General features: G+C 47.7%; 1 protein-coding gene across 1 annotated transcript in view; it reads right to left on the bottom strand.

Moving 5' to 3' along the window:
• BCO1 (beta-carotene oxygenase 1) overlaps nucleotides 1–22,160 on the bottom strand; it is a 53,342-nt gene that overhangs the window by 6,802 nt on the left and 24,380 nt on the right. The window contains exons 5-8 of the mRNA XM_050773206.1: nucleotides 19,828–19,975; nucleotides 16,361–16,584; nucleotides 14,076–14,333; nucleotides 3,729–3,834 (exon numbers count right to left, since the gene is read on the bottom strand). Of these exons, the coding sequence (XP_050629163.1) occupies nucleotides 3,729–3,834; nucleotides 14,076–14,333; nucleotides 16,361–16,584; nucleotides 19,828–19,975 (736 nt within the window). The remainder of the gene's footprint in view (nucleotides 1–3,728; nucleotides 3,835–14,075; nucleotides 14,334–16,360; nucleotides 16,585–19,827; nucleotides 19,976–22,160) is intronic.

Raw genomic sequence — 22,160 nt, 5'->3', positions numbered from 1 at the left:
ATAGGAAGCTGTGCCAGGCATAGTGGCTCATACCTGTAATCCCAGCTCTTTGGGAAGCTGAGATGGGAGGATCGCTTGACGCCAGGAGTTCAAGACCAACCTGCTCAACATGGCAAGAACCCCATCTCTAAAATTAAAAACTAAAAACTAAAACAGAATGGGAAGCTGTGGAAAATGGTGCCAACGGAGAATAGTTAATTAAATCTGGTGAATTATATAATAACATTATGGAAAAATAACATTTAATAATGATTTTAATAACATGGGCAAGTGTCCATACCATAAGGTTAAGTGTAAAATGCTGACTATAGAATTACTGTATCTCCACTAGGTTACAAATGAAGAGAAAAAATTTGGAAGCATTGCTGGGGTTATAACTGCCTTATAGTTTACACTTTCTACGATAGAATCTAAGTTTCTCATTATGAGAAATTTTCATCATCTTATTTTTACATAATCAAAAATCTTATTTTTTTCTCTGTGTGTGTGTGTATATATATATATATATGGTTTTTTTTTTTGTCGTTGTTGTTTTTTGAGATGGAGTCTCGCTGTGTTGCCTGGACTAGAGTGCAGTGGCGCCATCTCAGCTCACTGCAACCGCCCTCTCCTGGGTTCAAGCAATTCTCCTGCCTCAGCCTCCTGAGTAGCTAGGACTACAGGTGCCTGCCACCACATCCGGCAAATTTTTTTTTTTTTTTTTGTATTTTTTGTATTTTTAGCAGAGACAGGGTTTCACCATGTTAGCCAGGATGGTCTCGGTCTCCTGACCTCATGATCCACCCCCTTGGCTTGCCAAAGTGCTGGGATTACAGACATGAGCCACCGCGCTTGGCCGTACATGTGTATATATGTATATATGCCTGCTGCATCAAATTGAATTTCTAAGTCTGAATACTGAAATGGATGTTCAACTCTTAGGAAATATTCCTGGTAGTTGCCACCAGCTGCTGGTGAAGATACAATGTCCAAGAGAAGAGGAAGTAGAGATACATCCACGGATAAATGCTGATTAGGTTCAGTGGGGCAGGAAGGGGAAAGAACTATTGAGGTGGGAAGGAGATGTCCAATCCCACATATGAGGAAGCGTGAAACTTCCAAGGGGACAGGCCCAGATGAAGGTGAGGCAGATGGAACACTCCCATACTTAAATAAGAAGAAGTTGTGTGCCCTTGACCTCAAAGTAGGCCTGAGATTTCCAAGATGTTCCTGGGCCCCTCTCAAACCAGCGATTCTCCTGCCTCAGCCTCCCAAATAGCTAGGACTACAGGTGTGCCCCACTACCCCCTGCTAATTTTTGTATTTTTTAAAAAGTAGAAATGGGGTTTTGCCATGTTATCCAGGCTGGTCTCAAACTCTTGACCTCAGGTGCTCCACCCGCCTCAGCTTCCCAAAGTGCTGGCATTACAGGAATGAGTAATGCCTGTAATTGCCATTGTGCCTGGCACATAGTTCCATGAAATTAAGGCTCGGCCTCCCAAAGTGCTGGGATTATAGGTGTGAGCCACCGTGCCTGGTCCTTAATAGCCATGTCCTTTGAAGAATCCTCAGGATGTGGGAAAATACTCAGGTTACATTCATTAAGTGCAAAAGGCAGCTTCAGAACATTCTAGATGATATGGAATGTATTTTGCAAAAGTACAAATACAGAGGCAATGGGCTTTGGTATAAGAGAAGGCTGGGGTCACAACCTGGCTCTGCTGCCTGCCTTTTGGCAAATTTTGCAATTGTCTGAACCTGCTTCTTAGGGCTGTTCTAATATTGCTGCCATTGGCCAGACTCTCCCTGTAGGCCAGACCCCACACTAAGGCCTTGATGTGCATGAACAAATCTAATGTCAACAATAACAGAATGACACTGCTGGGATGAAATGAGAGCAGTCTGAGAATTCGCCGGAAGGGACCCGGCCTATGTCACACAATCCACGCATGATGGGAGGACTGGATGGGTATCCCAAAGGGCTGTCACAGGTGCAGGGATTATGGGTAGTTTGTTTATTGTTACACTTTTTAGTGTGCACAATATTGCAACAATAAATAAGCATGATCTTCTCAGGAAAGAAAAAAAATGTGGTGTGGTGGGTGAGCAAGGATGGGGGTGGATGCCTTCAGACCTGGCATCACCTATTGATTCATTTCTAAAGACTCCAAGCGTATGAGTTCCCTCACAGAACTGGTTATGGGATGTATGGGATGCCTTTTACAGAAGTGGATTCTTAGGTCAAATCCAAGGGTCATCCTAAAAGAGTCCCCAAGTCGATGTGCTCTTCCAGATACCCAAACTTCCTGGCATGGGGCAGCTGATGGAACAAGGCTCTCAGTCTTTTTTTTTTAGGCAAAGTCTCTGTTGCCCAGGCTGGAGTGCAGTGGCGAAATCTCAGCTTACTGCTCTGCCTTCAGGGTTCAAGCAATTCTCCTGCCTCAGCCTCCCGAGTAGCTGGGATTATGGATTACAGGCATGCACCACCACACCGGTTAATTTTTGTATTTGCGGTAGAGATGTGGTTTCGCCAACTTGGCCAGGCTGGTCTCAAACTCCTGGCCTCAAGTGATCCGGCCACCTTGACCTCCCAAAGTGCTGGGATTACAGGCGCGAGCTACCGCACCCAGCCAATGCGCTCAGTTTAAATGCACACCGCGCCACTCTCTAGCTGAGTCTCCTTGGACAAGTCCATTCATTCTGTACTTTGACGTATTGAACACAGACCTCTGTATGCCAGCCTTTGTGTCATGTGCTGCTGATACCCTGTGAGCACAGCAACACAATCCTCACCTCATGGGTTTATATTCTGGGGCAGTGGTTCTCCATCATGGCAATGGTGCCCCCATGGGATGCTGGCAATGTCTGGAGACATGTTTGGCTGCTCCAATTCAGGATAGGGGTCCTCCGGGCTTCTAGTGGGTAGAAGCCAGGAATGTTGCTAAACATCTTACAATTCCCTGGACAGCACCCACTGCAAAGAATGACCCAGCCCCAGATGGCGACGGTGCCCAGACTGGGGAGCCCTGCTCCATGGGTGTGACTCCTGTTCTAGAGGGTCTGCGTTCTGTGTGTAGCTCCAGGTCTCTCAGGCCTAGTTTTCTCCTTCATATTATGCAGCTGATAACAGCTATTTTGCAGGATATTGTGGATGTTGAGAGGTAGAAATGGAAAGGTATTGTGCCTGTTCAATAAGCCCGTGTTCAGTAAGGGACAGCATTTGCAGAAGTCATCTGGCCCAGCAACCACCCACTGCCTTCCTATTTTTATTTTTATTTTTTTGAGACAGTGTCTTGCTCTGCTGCCCAGGCTGGAGTGCAATAGCACAATCTCAGCTTACTGCAATCTCTGCCTCCTGGGCTCAAGCGATTCTCATGCCTCAGCCTCTTGAGTAGCTGGGACTACAGGCATGTGCCACTATACCCAGCTCATTTTTGTATTTTTAGTAGAGATGGGGTTTCACCATGTTGCTCAGGCTGGTCTCGAACTCCTGGCCTCAAGTGATCTGCCTGCCTCAGCTTCCCAAAGTGCTGAGACTACAGGTATGAGCCACCATGGCTGGCCTTACCCATTGCTGAAGATAGAGGAAAGAGAAATGTCCCCAGATGCTTCTCATCGGGGCATCCCAGGAGCCTTTCCTTTTTGGCCCTTGTACGTGCACAGGAGGGAAGTATTATGTAAAGAGGCCTCTGGGGTCCCCACGAAAATCTGCCCCTTTCCTAATCTCAGGACCAGAGGATGCATTTTACCTTCATAAAGAAATTCCGGCTGGCAGTAGACTTGGCCATCTTCTTCCTTCAGGGCCGTGGCTGTTGTAGATGCCACTTTGATTAAATTTGAGCCCACTTCTGCATTCTGAAAAAATTCAGTTTTCAAAGAGTAAAACAAAAACGTGTCATCCAGAGCAAACATTTGCTTTAGTGTATATATTTTTTAAAAATGCTTGAATACATGTCATCTTGGTTTAGCCTCACATTAATCATAGGAAGCAGCTCTTTTTCTGTTGTTATTCTTAGTCTCAGTTTAAAAAATGAGGATTGGCCATTTAAGGTGACTCCTCCAAGGTCACATACCTGGAAGGTGATAGGACTCCTTTCTCTTACTCTGAGCCTGCCTTATTCTTCACAGGGAAAATTAATGTGCTTCTAAGAGTAAGTTCTCACTTTTAAAGTACTAGATGATTCACCTATATAAAGCTGCAGCAGTCATTAAAAGGATGCTTCTGAAGACTTTACAACAACACGGGAAATGCTTATCACACAACACTGAGTAAAAGCAGCATCAGGACAAATTGCATATGCAGTCTGAGCTCAACTGCATTAAAAAAGTTACATTGAGAAGAGGCAGAGAAATATACTAAATATGTGTGTGTGTGTGTCTGTGTGTGTGTGAGTACAATTTTTTTTTTTTTTTTTTTTGAGATAGAGTCTTGCTCTGTTGCCCAGACTGGAGTCTGGAGTGCAGTGGTGTGATCTCGGCTCACTGCAACCTCTGCCTCCTGGGTTCAAGTGATTCACCTGCCTCAGCCTCCCAAGTAGCTGGGATTACAGGCTCATGCCACCATGCCTGGCTAATTTTTGTATTTTTTAGTGGAGACGGGGTTTCATCATGTTGGCCAGGCTGGTCTCAAACTCCTGACCTCAAGTGATCCACCCCCATCAGCCTCCCAAAGTGCTGGGATTTCAGGCATGAGCCACCATGCCCGGCCTGAAATATACCAAATATTAAAAATACAACAGATGATGAGGATTATGGGGGACTTCAGTTCCTTTTTTGTATGCCTCTCTGTATTTTCAGTATTTTCTCCTAGGAAAAGTTACCACTGCAGAAATGAAAACAAACATGCAATAAAAATTATTCGGTGGAAAAACAACCTTCAAGGACATTTCTTGGTTTCAATTTACAATCAGATGTTGCTGTGTTCAGTATCTTGCTGTCATCAGTATAAGCGAGGAGAGGGATTTAGCATGATTAAATATTTATCGAGCATCTACTACTCCCTGTTTCCCTCATGTACTAACCATGGGACCTTGAGCAAGTCACGTGGCCTCTCTATAGTTCTGTTTCCTTATGTGTATATTAATAGCATATGCATCTTTGAGTTATTGTGCAGATTAAATGACATCATCTGTACAAATGATTCACAAGAATGCCTGCTTAACAGTAGGTGCTAGATAAATGTCAGCTGCTTCTGTTGATGACATTGTTGTTGTTATATTATTATTACTATCATTACCATACTACTACTACTATCACTTATTATTATTCTATAGCTGCCACCACTACTGGAGGTGAGTACAGGTTAGGCTCTAGAAGATACTGAGGAACGAGACAACGGAAAATTATTGTTATGGCTGACTTCTCATTTAAACTTTTCTCTACTTTCTGCATTTTCCAAGATGGCTTGTATTTTATTTTGGGACAGGGTCTTGCTCTGTCACCCAGGCTGAGTACAGTAGTGTGATTATAGCTCACTGTAGCCTTAAACTCCCAGGCTCAAGTGATCCTTCCATCTCAGCCTCCTGAGTAGCTGGAGGACTACAGGCATGCGTCACCATCCTTGGTTAATTGTTGTGTTTTTTGTAGAGACAGGGTCTCACTATGTTGCCCAACTTGGTCTGGAACTCCTGGGCTCAAGTGATCCCCCTCTCTTGATCTCCCGAAGTGCTGGGATTACAGGCATGAGCCAGTACACCTGGCTCAAAATGGCTTTTATAATTAAAACCAACCTATTTTAGGGATAGCAGCATTTGTGTTGGAGAGCATGAGAAGTTTACTGCAACTTAGCAGCTGAACCGCAAGGGTCCTCAGAAATTAGTTTAATTCAGTCTCGATTTGTAGAAGTAACTGAGGCCTAGAGAAGGAAAGGAACTGGTCCAAAGTCACAGGGAGAGAAGCAGAGCCTATGCCTGGGGCCTTTGTATTGATTCTTTGGCCCAGAAACAAGAGCATTGCTGGTAGAGGGTGAAGGCAGTGCAAAGGCCCTGAGGCTGACTCTTCCCCATCCCCGAAGGTCTAGGAAGAAACACCCCTTCCCTAACAACTCCATCGGAATCTGCAGTGTCTCCAAGGCACTGGCCCCGAGCTGTAATTATCTTCTTTATGAAACTCTTTTCCTTCTTTTAGCTTGTCTGACCCAAGAAGCCAGGGACCAGATTTTGCTCAGTGCCTGGCACCTAGTGCCCAGGAAGTAATTGCTGAATTAATGAGTGAATGCACAACTCAGTCAGCTTTTCTTTGGGCTGTCAAGGGGCAAGACATGTGTTTTGCAGGGTGACTGTAAGCATCAAATGAGAGGAAATGCAGAGACAAAGGAGCCCAGCACCTGGCCCATTGGTGGCATCTTAGAAACATTTGGTTGAGCGCAGTGGCTCATGCCTGTAATCCCAGCACTTTGGGAGGCCGAGGTGGGTGGATCACCTGAGGTCAGGAGTTCGAGACCACCCTGGCTAACATGGTGAAACCCCGTCTCTACTAAAAATATAAAAATTACCTGGGCGTGGTGGCACGTGCCTATAGTCTCAGCTACTCGGGAGACTGAGGCAGGAGAATCGCTTGAACTTGGGAGGCCGAGGTTGCAGTGAGCCGAGAACGCGTCACTGCACTCCAGCCTGGGCGACAGAGTGAGACTCTGTCTCAAACAAAACAAAACAAACCAAACAACAACAACAAAAACCAAACATTCAATGCCTCTACCTGCATGGCTCTGCAAGCTGGTGGGAGGCCCTTTCTGGTACCTTGCTAAGCATGTGACGGCAACAGGCCTCTGGGCACGTTCCAGCCTTAATTCTTAGGGAGTTGGTCTGCACAGACATCTTATAACTCCAGCCCCAAACTGGTCGGACTGGTTGAGGAATAAACCGTGAATTTTTCCATCCACAGCAATAACAAACATGACTTGGCTGCTTTCGGTGGCCAGCATGCTCGGTTTTAGGAAGACATCACTTTCCAGCCAGAATTCAGCACCATCTTGCAAGCTTGCACTGAAATCCCTACACTTAAGGGAAATCCCACGAGAAGCAGCCATCACCATCATCCCCTAGAATGCTGCCTGCCCTATGAAATTCAGCGCTGTGGTTTTCCATGCAGATTCGAGCAGACCTCTCTTCCTCAGAGCCAGCTTCTCCGTCTGTGTAAACTCGGGGGAGTGGTTCATATTTTAGAGTAGTGCTGGGTATAAGTGAGGTGGCTTCCACCTGCATCTGAGCATGATGTGAGGATTAAATTAAATAATGGTTGTGAAAAACAGGCTGATCCAGGGCCAGACACGTCGTGAGCCAGACGGGCATACATTCCAGTTGCAGCTCAAATCCCAGGAATAATTCTCCAAAGTTGGGCAAGTTACTTTCTCATCCGTAGATGTGGGGGATCATAAATAACTTAGAACGTTGTGATGCAGATTAGCAAAGCGTTTAACAGCCCCTAAATTTCGCAGGAGCCAGAAGGAACGTACAAGTGGAGGCCCACCAACCTTCTGTCTAAATACACCAAGCAAATTAAGTCAAACACCATCTCTGTCCCTGTCTTGACATACAGCCCTTCATGATGGTGTGGAGCTGGCTGTCCCAAATGGCAACCGCTAGCCATATGTAGCGATTTAAATTAAATTTAATTTAATTTTACTTTTTTTTTCTGAGACTGAGTCTCGCTCTGTCATCCAGGCTGGAGTACAGTGGCACGATCTCGGCTCACTGCAACCTCTGCCTCCCGGGTTCAAGCAATTCCCCTGTCTCAGCCTCCTGAGTAGCTGAGATTACAGGCATGCGCTACAATGCCTGGCTAATTTTTGTATTTTTAGTAGAGATAGGGTTTCATCATGTTGGCCAAGCCGGTCTTGAACTCCTGACCTTAAGTGATCCACCGCCTGGCTTAGCCTCCCAAAGTGCTGGGATTATAGGCATGAGCCACTGTGCCAAGCCTTAAATTTAATTTAAAAATAAGCTTAAGTAAAATTAAAAATTCAATTCCTTAGCTGCGCCAGCCACATTTCAAGTGTACAATAACAACTCGTGGTTAGTAGCTACTGTGCTGGATAGACAGAATGTTCCAGCAATGCACCGTGCTGGTCTGAAAGGATGACTGTGAATTGAGAACCCAGGACTCCTTAGAGTTCTGAGCTGGAATGAGGCAGTCTCTGGCCCCTGGCTCCTTCCTGCCTTATCCCAGGCTCCATCCCTCACTGCATGGGTACCCTAGCCAGCACAACCAAGGCAACAGTCAGCCTGGCCACCTCGTGGGCCTGTGGCAGTAACAGCAGACTGGCACAGTCTGCCCTTCGGAAGACGGGTATTGGAAGCAAGGCTAGGACCTTCAGGGGCTTCTGGGATCCCAGGTGTCCAGCGTACGGTTGGGGTGGGGGTGGAGGCACCCCTCTGGGTAGGCAGAATGCCTTGGCCCTGTGTACTCACCCTGTGGAGTAGGGGTCCTGCTGGAGAAAGAAAGGCTGGCCCACAGACCTCCTAAGTGCCAAACCCAGAGCAGGGGCCCCTCTTGCCAGGATCTAAGAGCAGAAAAGGCATTGAACACAGAGCCTGGCACCTAGGGAGTCCTCCATGAATGGTGGCTTCTCTTATTTGAGTGTCTGCATTTGTGCATTTGGAGATAGAAATCAAACCCACTGATCCAGTCGTCAAAGCTACCCCTTCCAGGTCCAAAGTGTTTCCTCGTGTCAATGCCCCTTAGGCGCGGGTGCACACGAACCTAGGGCCTCACACAGTACTCTTCAGGACCAGGGCAGGGCCAAGGTCCAGACGACCCGCCCTGCCCACACCCCTCCCAGCCACTCCCCGTCACTGCTGAGCCCTGCCTCAGGCACCCCCACACCTCCCTGTGTAAACAGGCCCACGGTGCCCACAGGCCTTGCCGGCCCCACCTTCCTTTGACCCCAGCTGGCCCCAAAGCAAGAGAATCTGGGATATTCAGGACCTCCTGGCCTTTTAAATAGAATTTGCTATTGCCTGTTCTATGTGGGAAGTACTTTTCACTTGGGACGGGTTCCAAAGGCTAAAGGAAGATGCTGCGCCCTTTTGGAGACCTTGCTTCCCATTTTTCATGTATTCATCATTCATTCATTCATTTCAAGTATTTAAGAGCATCCTCGGAGTGCAGCGGATGAGCTGCTGATGAGACAGAGTCCCTGTCCTCCCAGAACTTAGGCTTGAACAGGAAGAGGGAAATGAACAAGTTACTTACACTTGACATAAATGTTGACAAAGAGCTACCAGGCGCAGTTAGAGGATACGGACTCACCTGCCGGGTCATGCTGCCGAGCCCTGACCTTGGAGTTTCTCTCCCATGGCTGCATGGCAGAACCGGGGATTTCTGAGACCACACCCAGGCCTGGGCTTCCTTGGTCTGGGCCGAAGCCAAGGCCCAGACATGGGGGTCTCAGGGCTCTCCAGGGGAACCCAATGTGCAGCCAGCCAGGGGGAGCAGGAGTGTCAGCCCAGGAGGACAGAGTTGCAGACAGAGAGGACAGCAATGTCCTGCAAAGGCCTCAGGCCTAGAGGACATCTGAGTAAAGGCAGCATCTTCCTGAAGTTGCTTCTCCAATAAACCTTTGGATGGGATGGAGCCAGAGCCGCTGGATCAGAGCATGTAAGGCTCGGTCCACCTGCCTGACTTTCTGATTTCAATATGCAGGCGGAGCCACTTGAAAGTGCAATAAGAAGACATATTTAAGGGACAATAAGTAGCAATTAAAAAGCGTGGCAGGAGCTACCCATCCCGGGGCTTGCTTTCCTTTGCTAGTTTCAAAGCAGCAGATGGTTCACACCACAGCTTTTTTTTTTTTTTTTTTTTTTTTTTTTTTTTTTTTGAGATGGAGTCTCACTCTGTCGCCCTGGCTGGAGTGCAGTGGTGGGATCTCAGCTCACTGCAGCCTCCACCTCCTGGATTCAAGTGATTCTCCTGCCTCAACCTCCCGAGTAGCTAAGATTATAGGCAGGGGCCACCACGCCGGGCTAATTTTTGCATTTTTAGCAGAGACAGGGTTTCACCTTGTTGGCCAGGCTGGTGTTAAACTCCTGACCTCAGGTGATCACCTGCCCGGGCCTCCCAAAGTGTTGGGATTACAGGCATGAGCCACTGTGCCTGACCACATGATGGCTTTTAAAGATACACAAGCTAACATTCTTAGCTTGGTTCCAAGGAAGCAAAGCACTCTCGAGTGTGATAAAAGGTTATAAAATCTTGCAGGGTGTGGCAGTGGGAGGGAGCGTGTTCCTCTCTGTGTACCATCCCTGGGCTGAGGTCAGCCTTGAGACTTACTAGCTTTGTGCCTTGTTATCCCTCAGTACTTCCTGGAACCAGGAGACAGTCTGAGGGGCTGCATTGTGCTGCTTCCGGGAGCAAGCGGTGCAGGGGTCCAGGGCTCATGTGCTGATTTCATGGGACATGGCTGTTCATCCAATAGCCCTGAGTCACATGGGGGAGAAAATCAATGCCATTTTCTCTTCCAGTCATTCTGACTAGGTCAAGGAGAGTCTCAATGAGGTGCCACGATGTCTTTAATGCCTAATACTTTTAAAACTTTGCTTTTTCACAGAGAGATCAGGTCTTGGCAAGCCACAGCCCTCTGGCTGGAGCTCAAGACCTCTGCTTTATTTCCATTATTTTATTCTCATGCTTGTCTTCTCTGTGCAGCAAGCATTGCCAGCTTTCTACTGGGTAGTGATGTGTTTCTTTTCAAATGAGTTAAGTAGAGAGTGAATTGATTGAAATGAAAAAAAAATGGATTTTTAAATGTTAAGTAGAGGTGATATAAAATATGACAAAAACCATGGTAGAGATACACAAATGGCTATGGGTGGGAAAACACTGGAGAGATGGGGGAGGACCCCAGCTCTGGAGTCAGACAAACCTAGGTTCAAATGCCAGCTCCCCTGCCTGCTGGCTGGGAGGGTGGCTGAATTCCTGCACTGAGAAACTGGGTTGTAAGGGTGGGAGAAGGCTCCCTGGATACTGTAGGACCATCTGCCAGGCCTGCAGAGCCCCAAGTGTGCACCATCTAAGGCTCTTTCCTAGGAGTTAGAGCTACTGGGGAGAAGAGCAGAGTTCCTACTCCTTTGTAGTTACAAACAGGAGTTTAGGGCTGGCCATGGTGGCTCATGCCTGTAATCCCAGCACTTTGGAAGACCGAGGTGGGTGGATCACTTGAGGTCAGGAGTTCAAGACCAGCCTGGCCAACATGGTGAAACCTCATCTCTACTAAAAATACAAACAAACAAAAAATTAGCTGGGTGTGCTGGCACGTGCCTGTAATCCCAACTTCTTGGGAAACTGAGACAGGAGAATCACTTGAACCCGGGAGGCGGAGGTTGCAGTGAGCCAAGATTAAACAACTGCACTCCAGCCTGGGTGACAGAGCGAGACTCCATCTCAAAAAAGAAAAGGGGGTTTAGAGACAGAGGGGGGCAGGTTCCAGTCTTGGCTCTGCCACTCTGGGCTGTGTGACCTTGCCCACATTTCTTAACTTCTCTGAGCCTCAGTTTGTCCATCGCCAAAATGAGGCTTCTACAGGAACGTTTCCCACAGGTTGTTTTGATCATAAGTGAGGTAAGAAAAACAAAATGCTTAGCAAAGTACCTGGCACATAATGTGTATTTAGTCAATGTAAGCCATCAACATTTAATTGAATTGAATTTGGTTTCATTTAAATTAATTAAGTCGTGAAGTCAGTGAGTTCTGGAGCCAGAGACTTTGTAAGTCTCTGTAAGTCAAGCCCAGAGCCTTGGCCACATCACCCTAATTGGGGATAATGTCTGGCCTGGTGGTCATTCTTAGCACGAGAACAGAGCTTTTCAACATCAGGGAATTGTGTAAGCAAATGGTGATGAATCCCTGCCATGAACAATTAGGCAAATGTTTAGAATGATGTTTCAAAGAATATTTAATGTCATGGAGAGATGTTTAGACACATAAATAGGTAGAAAAGCAGTCTGGGCCGGGCACGGTGGCTCACGCCTGTAATCCCAGCACTTTGGGAGGCCGAGGCAGGCGGATCATGAGGTCAGGAGCATCCTGTCTAACACGGTGAATTCCCCCATCTCTACTAAAAATACAAAAAATTGGCCGGGCGCGGTGGCTCAAGCCTGTAATCCCAGCACTTTAGGAGGCCGAGACGGGCGGATCACGAGGTCAGGAGTTCGAGACCATCCTGGCTAACACGGTGAAACCCCGTCTCTACTAAAAAATACAAAAAACTAGCCGGGCGAGGTGGCGGGCGCCTGTAGTCCCGGCTACTCGGGAGGCTGAGGCAGGAGAATGGCGTAAAAACCCGGGAGGCAGAGCTTGCAGTGAGCTGAGATCCGGCCACTGCACTCCAGCCTGGGCGACACAGCGAGACTCCGTCTCAAAAAAAAAAAAAAAAAAAAACAAAAACAAACAAACAAACAAAAAAAAAATTAGCCAGGTGTGGTGGCGGGTGCCTGTAGTCCCAGCTACTCGGGAGGCTGAGGCCAGAGAATGGTGTGAACTCAGGAGGCAGAGCTTGCAGTGAGCCGAGACTGTGCCACTGCACTGCAGCCTGGGCAACAGAGTGAGACTCCATCAGAAAGAAAAGAAAAGAAAAGAAAAGAAAAGAAAAGAAAAGAAAAGAAAAGAAAAGAAAAGAAAAGAAAAGAAAAGAAAAGAAGGAGGGAGGGAGGGAGGGAGGGAGGGAGGGAGGGAGGGAGGGGGAGGGAGGGAGTCTGTAAGATAGTATGTACCTATTCAGCAATAAAAAGAAATGAAGCACTGGACGGGCGCAGTGGCTTACACCTGTAATCCCAGCACTTTGGGAGACGGAGGCAGGCAGATTGCCTGAGCTCAGGAGTTCAAGACCAGCCTGGGCAACATGGCGAAACTTTATCTCTACTAAAAATACAAAAACATAGTCAAGCATGGTGGCAGCCACCTGTAATCCCAGCTACTTGGGAGGCTGAGGCACAAGAATTGCTTGAACCTCGGTGGCAGAGGTTGCAGTGAGCCGAGATTACACCACTGCACTCCAACCTGGGTGGCAGAGTGAGACTCTGTCTCAAAACAAGCAAAAACCACAACAACAACAAAAAGAAATGAAGCATTGATACGGACTCCAACACAGATGAGCCTTGACAACACTGTGCTATGTGAAAGAAGTCAGACACAAAACACCATGTATTCTAAGACTCCATTTATATGTGATGTCTAGAAAGGGCAAGTCCGCAGAGACAGAGAGGAGATGACAGGTTGCCTGGGACGGGGAGGGGAGGACTAGGAGGTGATGGCTAAGGGGTATGGGGTGTGTTTTGGAGGTGATGAAAATGTTCTAAAATTTACTGTGGTGGTGGATGCACAACTGTGAAAATATACCAAAGGCCGTCGAACAGTTTAAATGGGCAAATTAGGCTGGGCACAGTGGCTCACGACTGTAATCTCAGCACTTTGGGAGGCCAAGGTGGGTGGATCACCTGAGGTCAGGAGTTCGAACCCAACCTGACCAACACGGTGAAACTCCATCTCTTCTAAAAATACAAAAATAGCTGGACGTGGTGGCAGGCACCTATGTAATCCCAGCTACTTGGGAGGCTGAGGCAAGAGAATTGCTTGAACCCCGAAGGTGGAGGTTGCAGTGAGCTTAGATCATGCCAGTGCACTGCAGCCTGGGCTACAGAGTGAGACCCTGTCTCAAAAAAAAAAAAAAATAATAATAATAATAATAAATAAATAAAAGGACAAATAGTATGCTGTGTCGATTACATCTCAATAAAGCTGTTAAAAATTATGTACAATATGATTAAAAGGAAGAGTCATACACACACACACACACACACACACACACACACACACACACAAAGACAGAGAGAGAGAGACTGGGAGACAAACATACATATCCACAATGATCATCTCAGGTGGTGGGTTTACAGGGATTTTTTTTCCTTTTTACTTATCTATATTTTTTAAAGTTTTTATTATGAATCGGTACTACTTTGGGAAAAATAAGGAAACCTTTTTTTTTTCTTTTTCAAGAACAGTTCGTTTTCGATTTCAATGTCAATCAAATAAGGGCCAAAGTAACTTCCCACCTGGGCCCACATCTCTCTAGAAAGAAAAGGGACCTCCTTGGAAGCCATTACCTTGTCCGCGTGGAGGGGCACGGCAAACCTCCTGAGGGTGGGGACCGAGGTGAGCCTGGAGTTCTCCTTGAAGTCCTGGTTCAGGTTGGCCAGGTAGAAGAGCTGGTAGAGGCTGTTGTCCTCGTAGGCAATAACGTCAAACACGATGCAGCCGTCCTCTTCATACGCGTTGACGTGATGGAAGACCACCATGGCGTCTGTGTAAAACTTGGTCTGCACAGGCTGCCTGGTCCTTTGGTCGATGATGTGGATATAGGTCTGAAAAAGGACACACACCAAGGGCTCAGCTCACCCTCTCTCAGCCTGGCACTGTGGCATCTGGGGACTGAACAAAACCCAGCTCCACCAGGCACTAGGCTCGGGACTGTGTCCCCATTCTGCGTTCTGTGTCTACTCCACAACACCAGACAGGCAAAAGTGCCCCCCAAAATGAGAGCTGTTTATTGTATTTCCATGAGTGTATCTTTCACATGGAGAGAAGGGACGCTTTGCTGCCAGAGTCTTTGCAGTCACTAGGAGGACAGTGTTTGGAGAGACTCTCCAGTGTGCATGTCCCCTTGTTCCATTGTGCTGACATCCCAGCTCCCTGGCTATGACCAAGTTGGGGAGAATCTGCCAGGTGCCAGGTCCCATCTAAGACTGGAGCCTTGGCAGGGTATAGTGGCTCATGCTGTAATCCCAGCACTTTGGGAGGCTGTGCGGGCAGATCACTTGAGGCCAGGAGTTCGAGACTAGCCTGGCCAACATGGCAAAACCCCATCTCTACTAAAAACACAAAAAATTAGCCAGGCATGATGGCGCATGCCTGTAATCCCAGCTACTCAGGAGGCGGAGGCAGGAGAATCGCTAGAACCCAGGAGGTGGAGGGTGCAGTGAGCCAAGAATGTGCCACTGCACTCCAGCCTAGGCGACAAGAGCAGAACTCTGTCTCAAAAAAAAAAAAAAAAAAAAAAATTGCCAGACATTGTGGCGCATGCCTATAATCCCAACTACTCAGGAGGCTGAGAGAAGAGAAAAGCTTGAACCAGGAGGCGGAGGTTGCAGTGAACTGATACCGCACCATTGCACTCCAGCCTGGGTGACAGAGTGAGACTCTACCTCAAAAAAAAAAAAAAAAAAAAAAAAAAAAAAGAAAAGAAAAGAAAAACTAAAAGTGCACGCGAAGGCAGAGAAGGTGGAGTAACACTATGCCAGTGGGTAGTGGTGGCTCCCTTCAGACATGGGGTGGACGGGAGGCAGGGTAGGGGGAAGTGAATTGGGGAGGATTTTATACATGGCTTTCTATACTTGTATATTCTTCGAATAGGTAACACTGAGAACTACTGGATATTTTACAAAAGTGAAGTGACAACAGCAAAAAAAAAAAAAAAAAAAAAGACCAGGTGCAATGGCTCACACATGTAATCCCAGCACTTTGGGAGGGGAAGGGAGGAGGATCACTTGAGCCCAGAGTTTGAGGCTAACCTGGGCAACATAGCAAGACCCCAATCTCTACAAATCAACAAAAAATTAGCCAGGCATAGAGACATGTGCCTCTGGTTCCAGCTACTTGGGGGACTGAGGTGGGAAGATTGCTTGAGCCCAGGAGGTTGAGGCTGCAGTGAGCTGTGATCGTACCACTGCACTCCAGCCTGGGTGACAGAGCAAGACTCTGTCTGAAAAACAACAACCCCCCCGAAAAAAATACCCAACAAATAAATAAATACTGGTAATACATACATACACACATGCATATATACATATATTCACACACATATGCACATACATGCACATATACATGTACACATATACATGCATACGTGCATATACAAGCATGCAATACATGCATACATACTTTGAGCACTCAGGTATACCTGAATGGAAGGAGAGGTTTCTATTGAACCGTCTGGTGGAACATACTGTCATTACAATGTCTAAACCTCTGGCAGCTACCACCCTAACGCTACAGCGGGGCGGAGGCTGGGAGGAGCCCAGTTCTCCATCAGGACTGAGGACTCACTCCTTTTGCTGCTGGGCATAGGGGGACTGCCACGGCTTCCACGTTTGCCCAAGGTGGCACCCCCTTGCCTGGACAGCCACATCAATGACTCATCACTGTGGGGGTACAAAGGCCTGGGGGTCATTCTGAAGGACCATCCAGAACTCGCTGGAAGGTGGGTAGACGCCTCTGGCAGCCTCCTCCCTTTTCCATGCCACTTCCTCCCCTTAACCTTCACCCTCCTGCAGACCGGCCTCCCTCCACGGGCAGCCAGCACCCACTGGGCTAGAGTCCAGCCAGACCTCACCTTCTCCTCCCTGTGGAAAGCCAGGCAGGAGGCCCAGCTCATTCTCCGGATGTACGCGGTTGCCATCTTGAGAATATCCAACCTGAAAGGCTGCTCAAGGAAGATGACATAGTTCTCGGTGACTCCAAAGCTGTGGTAGTAGCTTGGGGAGAGCAGGGAGCGGGACGGGATGGAGCAGAACACCTCCGTGTGCTTCCAGGGGCTCTTCTCCTGCTTCTTGCCCTCTAGCAAGACAAAAAGCAAGCCTCAGGAATTGTGCAGGATATGGCTGGCCCCCTAAGACCACACCACCATCACCTACAAACTGACTTGATTGCTGAAAAGAACCTTCACATTAAACAGCAACACGTAGACAGATAGTGAGGTTGTTGCTGCGGCTGCTGCAGAGGGCCAGGCTGAGACCTTCCACTCAGCACCCATCCCATATACAATCTGAAAACCACCGAACCAAGAGGGAGCCCTCCAGGTCAGGGGTCTTCAACTATAGCTTGGGGGCTAAATCCTGCCTCCACCTGTTTGTTTGTTTTAGATAGAGTCTCCCTCTGTTGCCCAGACTGGAGTGCAGTGGCACAATCTCAGCTCAATTCGATCTCTGCCTCCCAGGTTCAAGTGATTCTCCTGCCTCAGCCTCCCGAATAGCTGGTATTATAGGCTCACGCCACCATGCTTGGCTAATTTTTGCATTTTTAGTACAGACGGGGTTTCGCCATGTTGGCCAGGCTGGTCTGGAACTCCTGACCTCAGGTGATCTGCCTGCCTTGGGGATTAGTGCTGGGATTACATGTGTGAGCCACTGTGCCCAGCAATGATTAGGGGTTTTATATAAATGCAGATAGTCAAGCTAGGCTGTAGGATGGCCATTTTATAGATGAGAAACTTAGGCTTAGTGGAATGGGCTGTCATTATGGTCAGAGTCACAGGGTTAAGCCAAGAAAACACAGCTCCCTTCGCCTTCCTCCTCTTTTATCAGGGATTATGACTCTCATAGAGTGAAGGTAGAAAACAGAATAAAATAAAGCACTCATCCATGTGCCTCACCCTGCACCCAAACACGGAAGGTGCTCAATACATGTTCAGTTTTCTTATTCCTCTGCAAGCATGAGTCACTCACTGGTCAAAAGGCCTCCCCACCCAGGCCTGCGGCTGGCTTATAATGAGTTATCTGCAAACTTCCCCACCTCTCTTGTGGCCACCTGTGCACCCTGTAAACAGCTGGCTGGTGGGAGGGATGCTGTGGGGTTGTGGGATAGTTATTTTCTTTATAAAACAAATGGAACACAGTGCAAACTGAAACGAAAAGCACTGTGGCCTGGGAGGAGCGGGTTACGGCGAGTCCCAGTGCCACCGCCAGCATGGAGCAGGTGCTCAGAGGATCTCTGCTTGCAGGATGTCAGTGGCTCCTGGGAGCTATGTGACTGGGGTGTCTCACCTGATCCCCTGAGCCTCACAGTCCTTCTCTGTAATACAAGGTGGCAATCGCAAATGCCTAGACAATCCCCAGGTATGGCATTCTAGGATTCTGAGCTTGACCCCTATATCCCTTTACTGGCTTAATTAATGAGAGTTCTATTTAACAAGTACACTCCATGTACCTTCTGACCTCGGAGGCTCACCTCTCCAGGCAGAGCCTGGTAATTTGCTTAGGGGGCTCTACAAGACTATGGGGGATGGGGGAGCAGCAAGGATCACAGGCAGAAACTAGTTTTTCCTAAACTAGAAGGTCAGAGGAAGCACTGTTGTAGTTCTGCACTGTCTCCTGAGTCCTGTCAGCTGTCTTCACAGGCCTAAGTCTCCTGGGTGTGGTTCCCAGGAGGGTCCTGGACAAACATGGGCTAAGAACCTCCGCCTCCTCCCCCTCAGGATCATGCAATCACAGTCAGTCTGGGCTTTGCTCCAAGATCCCAGCCCCATATGGAAGAGGTCCAGAAGGCCTGGAGAATAGGACAGGGATCTGGAGTGGATCCCAGCAGGGCTGAGCTCCCTAAACAGCCCTGGAACCCTGGCTGCAGGGGCTGGGAATGAAAGTAGGTAGCATAACCTTACCATAGAAAGGTTTGTCAGGAGACTGAAAAACTGAATGGATGGATGGATGAATGAATTGATAAGTGGGTAGGTGGGTGCATGAATGGGTGGATAGTAGATAGATGGATGGATGGTGGGTGGATGGATAGATGGTGGATGGAAGGATGGTGAGTGAATAGATGGGTAGATGCAGATGGTAGATGGATGTTGGGTGGGTGGATGGATAGATGGTGGATAGATAGATGGATGGATGGTGGGTGTATAGATAGTGGGTAGATGGATGAATGATGGATGGATGGGCAGGTGGGTGGCTAAATGGATGGATGGTGGGTAAGTGGATGGGTCGATGGATGGGAGAATGGGTAGATGGATAAATGGATTCATGATGGGTGGGTGAATGGGTGGGTAAATGGATGGTGGATGGATGGTGGGTGGATGGATGGATGGGTAGATGGTGTGTGGGTGGATGGATGAATGGATGGAGGGTGAATGGGTGGGTGGATGGATGGATGATGGATTGAAGGGTGGGTGGGTGGGTATCTCGATGGATGATGGATGGAAGGGTGGGTGGGTGGGTATCTCATTGGATGGATGGATGGTGGGTAAGTAGATGGGGGGATGGATTGGAGAATGGGTAGATGGATAAATGGATTCATGATAGGTGGGCGGATGGGTGGGTATATGGATGGTGGATGGCTGGTGGGTAGATGGATGGAGGGAGGGATAGCGTATGGGTGAATGGGTAGGTGGGTGGATGGATGGATGGTGGATGGGTGGGTGGATGGATGGATGATGGACGGAAGGGTGGGTGGGTGGGTAGCTCAATGGATGGATGGATGGTGGGTAAGTAGATGGGGGGATGGATGGGAGAATGGGTAGATGGGTAAATGGATTCATGATGGGTGGGCAGATGGGTGGGTAGATGGATGGTGGGTGGATGGATGGACGGGTGGTGGATGGATGGATGGTGGGTGGCTGGCTAGGTAAGTGGTGAATGGGTGGGGTGGACAGATGGTGGATGGGTGATGGATAGGTGGATGAATGGTGGGTAGATGGGTGGATGGATAGTGAGTAGATGAATGAATGATGGATAGATGGATGGTGAGTAGATGCATGAATGGATGGATGGTAGATGAATGAATGATTAGATGGTAAGTAGGCGATGGATGAATGGATGGAAGGTAGATGGGTGGATAAACTAATAAAATAATAACCTGGAGCCTAAATAAAAGGAAATTAGAATAGTAAAGGGATTTATTTCTTCCAGGAGGAATCCCAGCAACTCCTCTTTTCTTCTAAAGGAAAGTACTGAGATCATGGTCATCTGAATAATCCATGGGAGAAAGTACCACACTGAGTCTTGTGTCATCAACGAAAAACAGAACTCTTCAGAAGGAGCCAGCCTTGGCTGTTTGTGTTTTATTCTATTCCCCAGAGTGGCCTACCTGGTACTGTGGCAGGGATCTTAAAAATCACATATTTTGTCTTCCCCTTTTCCACAATGGATGTGCCCATGTTGAGAACATTTCCAGCCTCATCATAATGGGGATGTGACGTTGCCAGATTTACCGCCACGTATTTATGATAATCGACCTGCAAGATATGACACCTCCTGTTTTTTTTTTAAGTATTTACGATAATCAATCTGCAAGATATGACATCAACTGGTTTTTCAAAGGAGAAAGGTTGAAATCCTGTGAAAACGTGACGATTCTAGCTTCAGAGAGATGAGGGATATTTTTGCACATCTGAAAACGTTACAGAATTTGCTTTTAAAGACTTTCACTCTCGTGACCTGATACGACTTCACATGGGGATTTGAGGGGCTCAGACAGTTAACAGGTTGCAGGGGAGTTAGGGAGCTGGTATGCTTCTGGGGCTATCATTGCAATCCTGCTGCTTGACCTTGCTGGAATCCTCAACATGGAAACAAGATTCCTCACTGCAGAAAGATCTGAGCAATGACCTGGGCAGAGAGGTAGCCTTCGAGCTAATCTTGGCCACAGCTCTGTCATTCTGGCTTAAATTCTGCCGTTTTGCATTGCATAGAAGCATAAATCTCTAGGCCTCTCTTAGAGGATTATTCTGGGAATGGAAAGGTTACAAAAACACTTGGTCAAAGTGAAGCTCGATGAACGAGCTGAATAATCACCCTCACTGTGCAATCCACAGCTGCAGAATGATGGAGCAGCCGCAGACCAACTGTCTGCCCTTCCTTCCCTAGAAATACACAACCTCCAGCCCAGAGTCAGATAACCCCATTCTCTTCCAGCATTTCCTCTCTGTAGCCTTGTGGAAAGTGTCATCAGTTGGACTGATGCCATCTAGCTTAAAAGCAGCTGGACATAATTTCACAGCTAAGAAAAGCCTCATCTCTTCAACAGATCGTTAAAACGTATTGCGGAGACATTGGACTTTTGAACAGCCAGTTGGAGAAAATTGAAAGTGGGTCTATTGATTTTCACCAAAATGTTGACTTGGTTCTTCCCAGGAAACGTATGTGCTTGGGCACTTATTTTTGTGCCCTCGCTTTTTGCCTAATGCCTCCCTCTTCAGGTCAATAGAAGGTAGGATTTCGCTGAGAATCGCAGGTGTTTCAACAGAGTCGTTCATTCAAATTCTCACTGAACTCCCTCAGTACCAAGAATTATGAACACAGTTATGGGTTGAATTGTGTCTTGCAAAAAGACAGATTGAAGTCCTCACCCCAGGTATCTGCGAATGTGACCTTACTTGGAAATAAGGTCTTTATAGATGTCACTAAGTTAAGATGAGGTCATACTGCAGTGGGGTAGGCCCTAATGCAATGACTTGTGTCTCTGTAAAAGGCAGAACATGGTTGGGCACGGTGGCTCACACCTGTAATCCCAGCACTTTGGGAGGCCAAGGCGGGCTGATCATGAGGTAAGGAGATCAAGACCATCCTGGCTAACATGGTGAAACCCCGTGTCTACTAAAAATCCAAAAAATTAGCCGAGTGTGGTGGTGGGTGCCTGTAGTCCCAGCTACTCAGGAGGCTGAGGCAGGAGAATCACTTGAACCCGGGAGAAGGAGGGTGCAGTGAGCTGAGATCATGCCATTGCACTCCAGCCTGGGCAACAGAGCGAGACACTGTCTCAAAAAAAAAAAAAAGAAAAAAAAAGAAAAGGCAGAACATTTGGACACATAGACCTGTAAGGAGAGGCAGTGTGAAGACTGAGGCAGAGGCTGGAGGGATGCATCTACAAGCTGAGGAACACCGGGGGTTGCTGGCAACCACTAGAAACCAGGAAGGGGCCAGGGAGAATCCTCCTCTACAGCCTTCACAGAGAGCATGGCCCTGCTGACACCTTGGTTTCAGACTTTTAGCCTTCAGAATTGTGGCACAGCAAATTTCTGTTTTTTTTTTTTTTTTTTTTTTTTTGGTGGTTGTTTTTTGTTTTTGTTTTGAGACAGTCCCACTAGGTCATGCAGGCTGGAGTGCAGTGGTGCAATCTGGGCTCACTGCATCCTCCGCCTCCCGAGTTCAAGCGATTCTCCTGCCTCAGCCTCAGAGTAGCTGGGATTACAGGCACATGCCACCACGCCTGTCTAATTTTTGTATTTTTGGTAGAGACGGAGTTTCACCATGTTGGCCAGGCTGGTCTTGAACTCCTGATCTCAGGTGATCCGCCCATTTTGGCCTCCCAAAGTGTTGGGATTACAGGTGTAGGTCACCATGCCCGGCCAATCTCTGTTGTTTAAAGCAAACTTTTTTGTAGGACTTGGTTACAGCAGCCCCAGGAAACTGAAACAGACA

This window comes from Macaca thibetana, chromosome 20, assembly GCF_024542745.1.
Source record: "Macaca thibetana thibetana isolate TM-01 chromosome 20, ASM2454274v1, whole genome shotgun sequence".
Taxonomy (NCBI): Eukaryota; Metazoa; Chordata; class Mammalia; order Primates; family Cercopithecidae; genus Macaca; species Macaca thibetana.
Note: the sequence above shows the minus strand (reverse complement) of the source record. Positions and strands in the feature narration are given on the sequence as shown.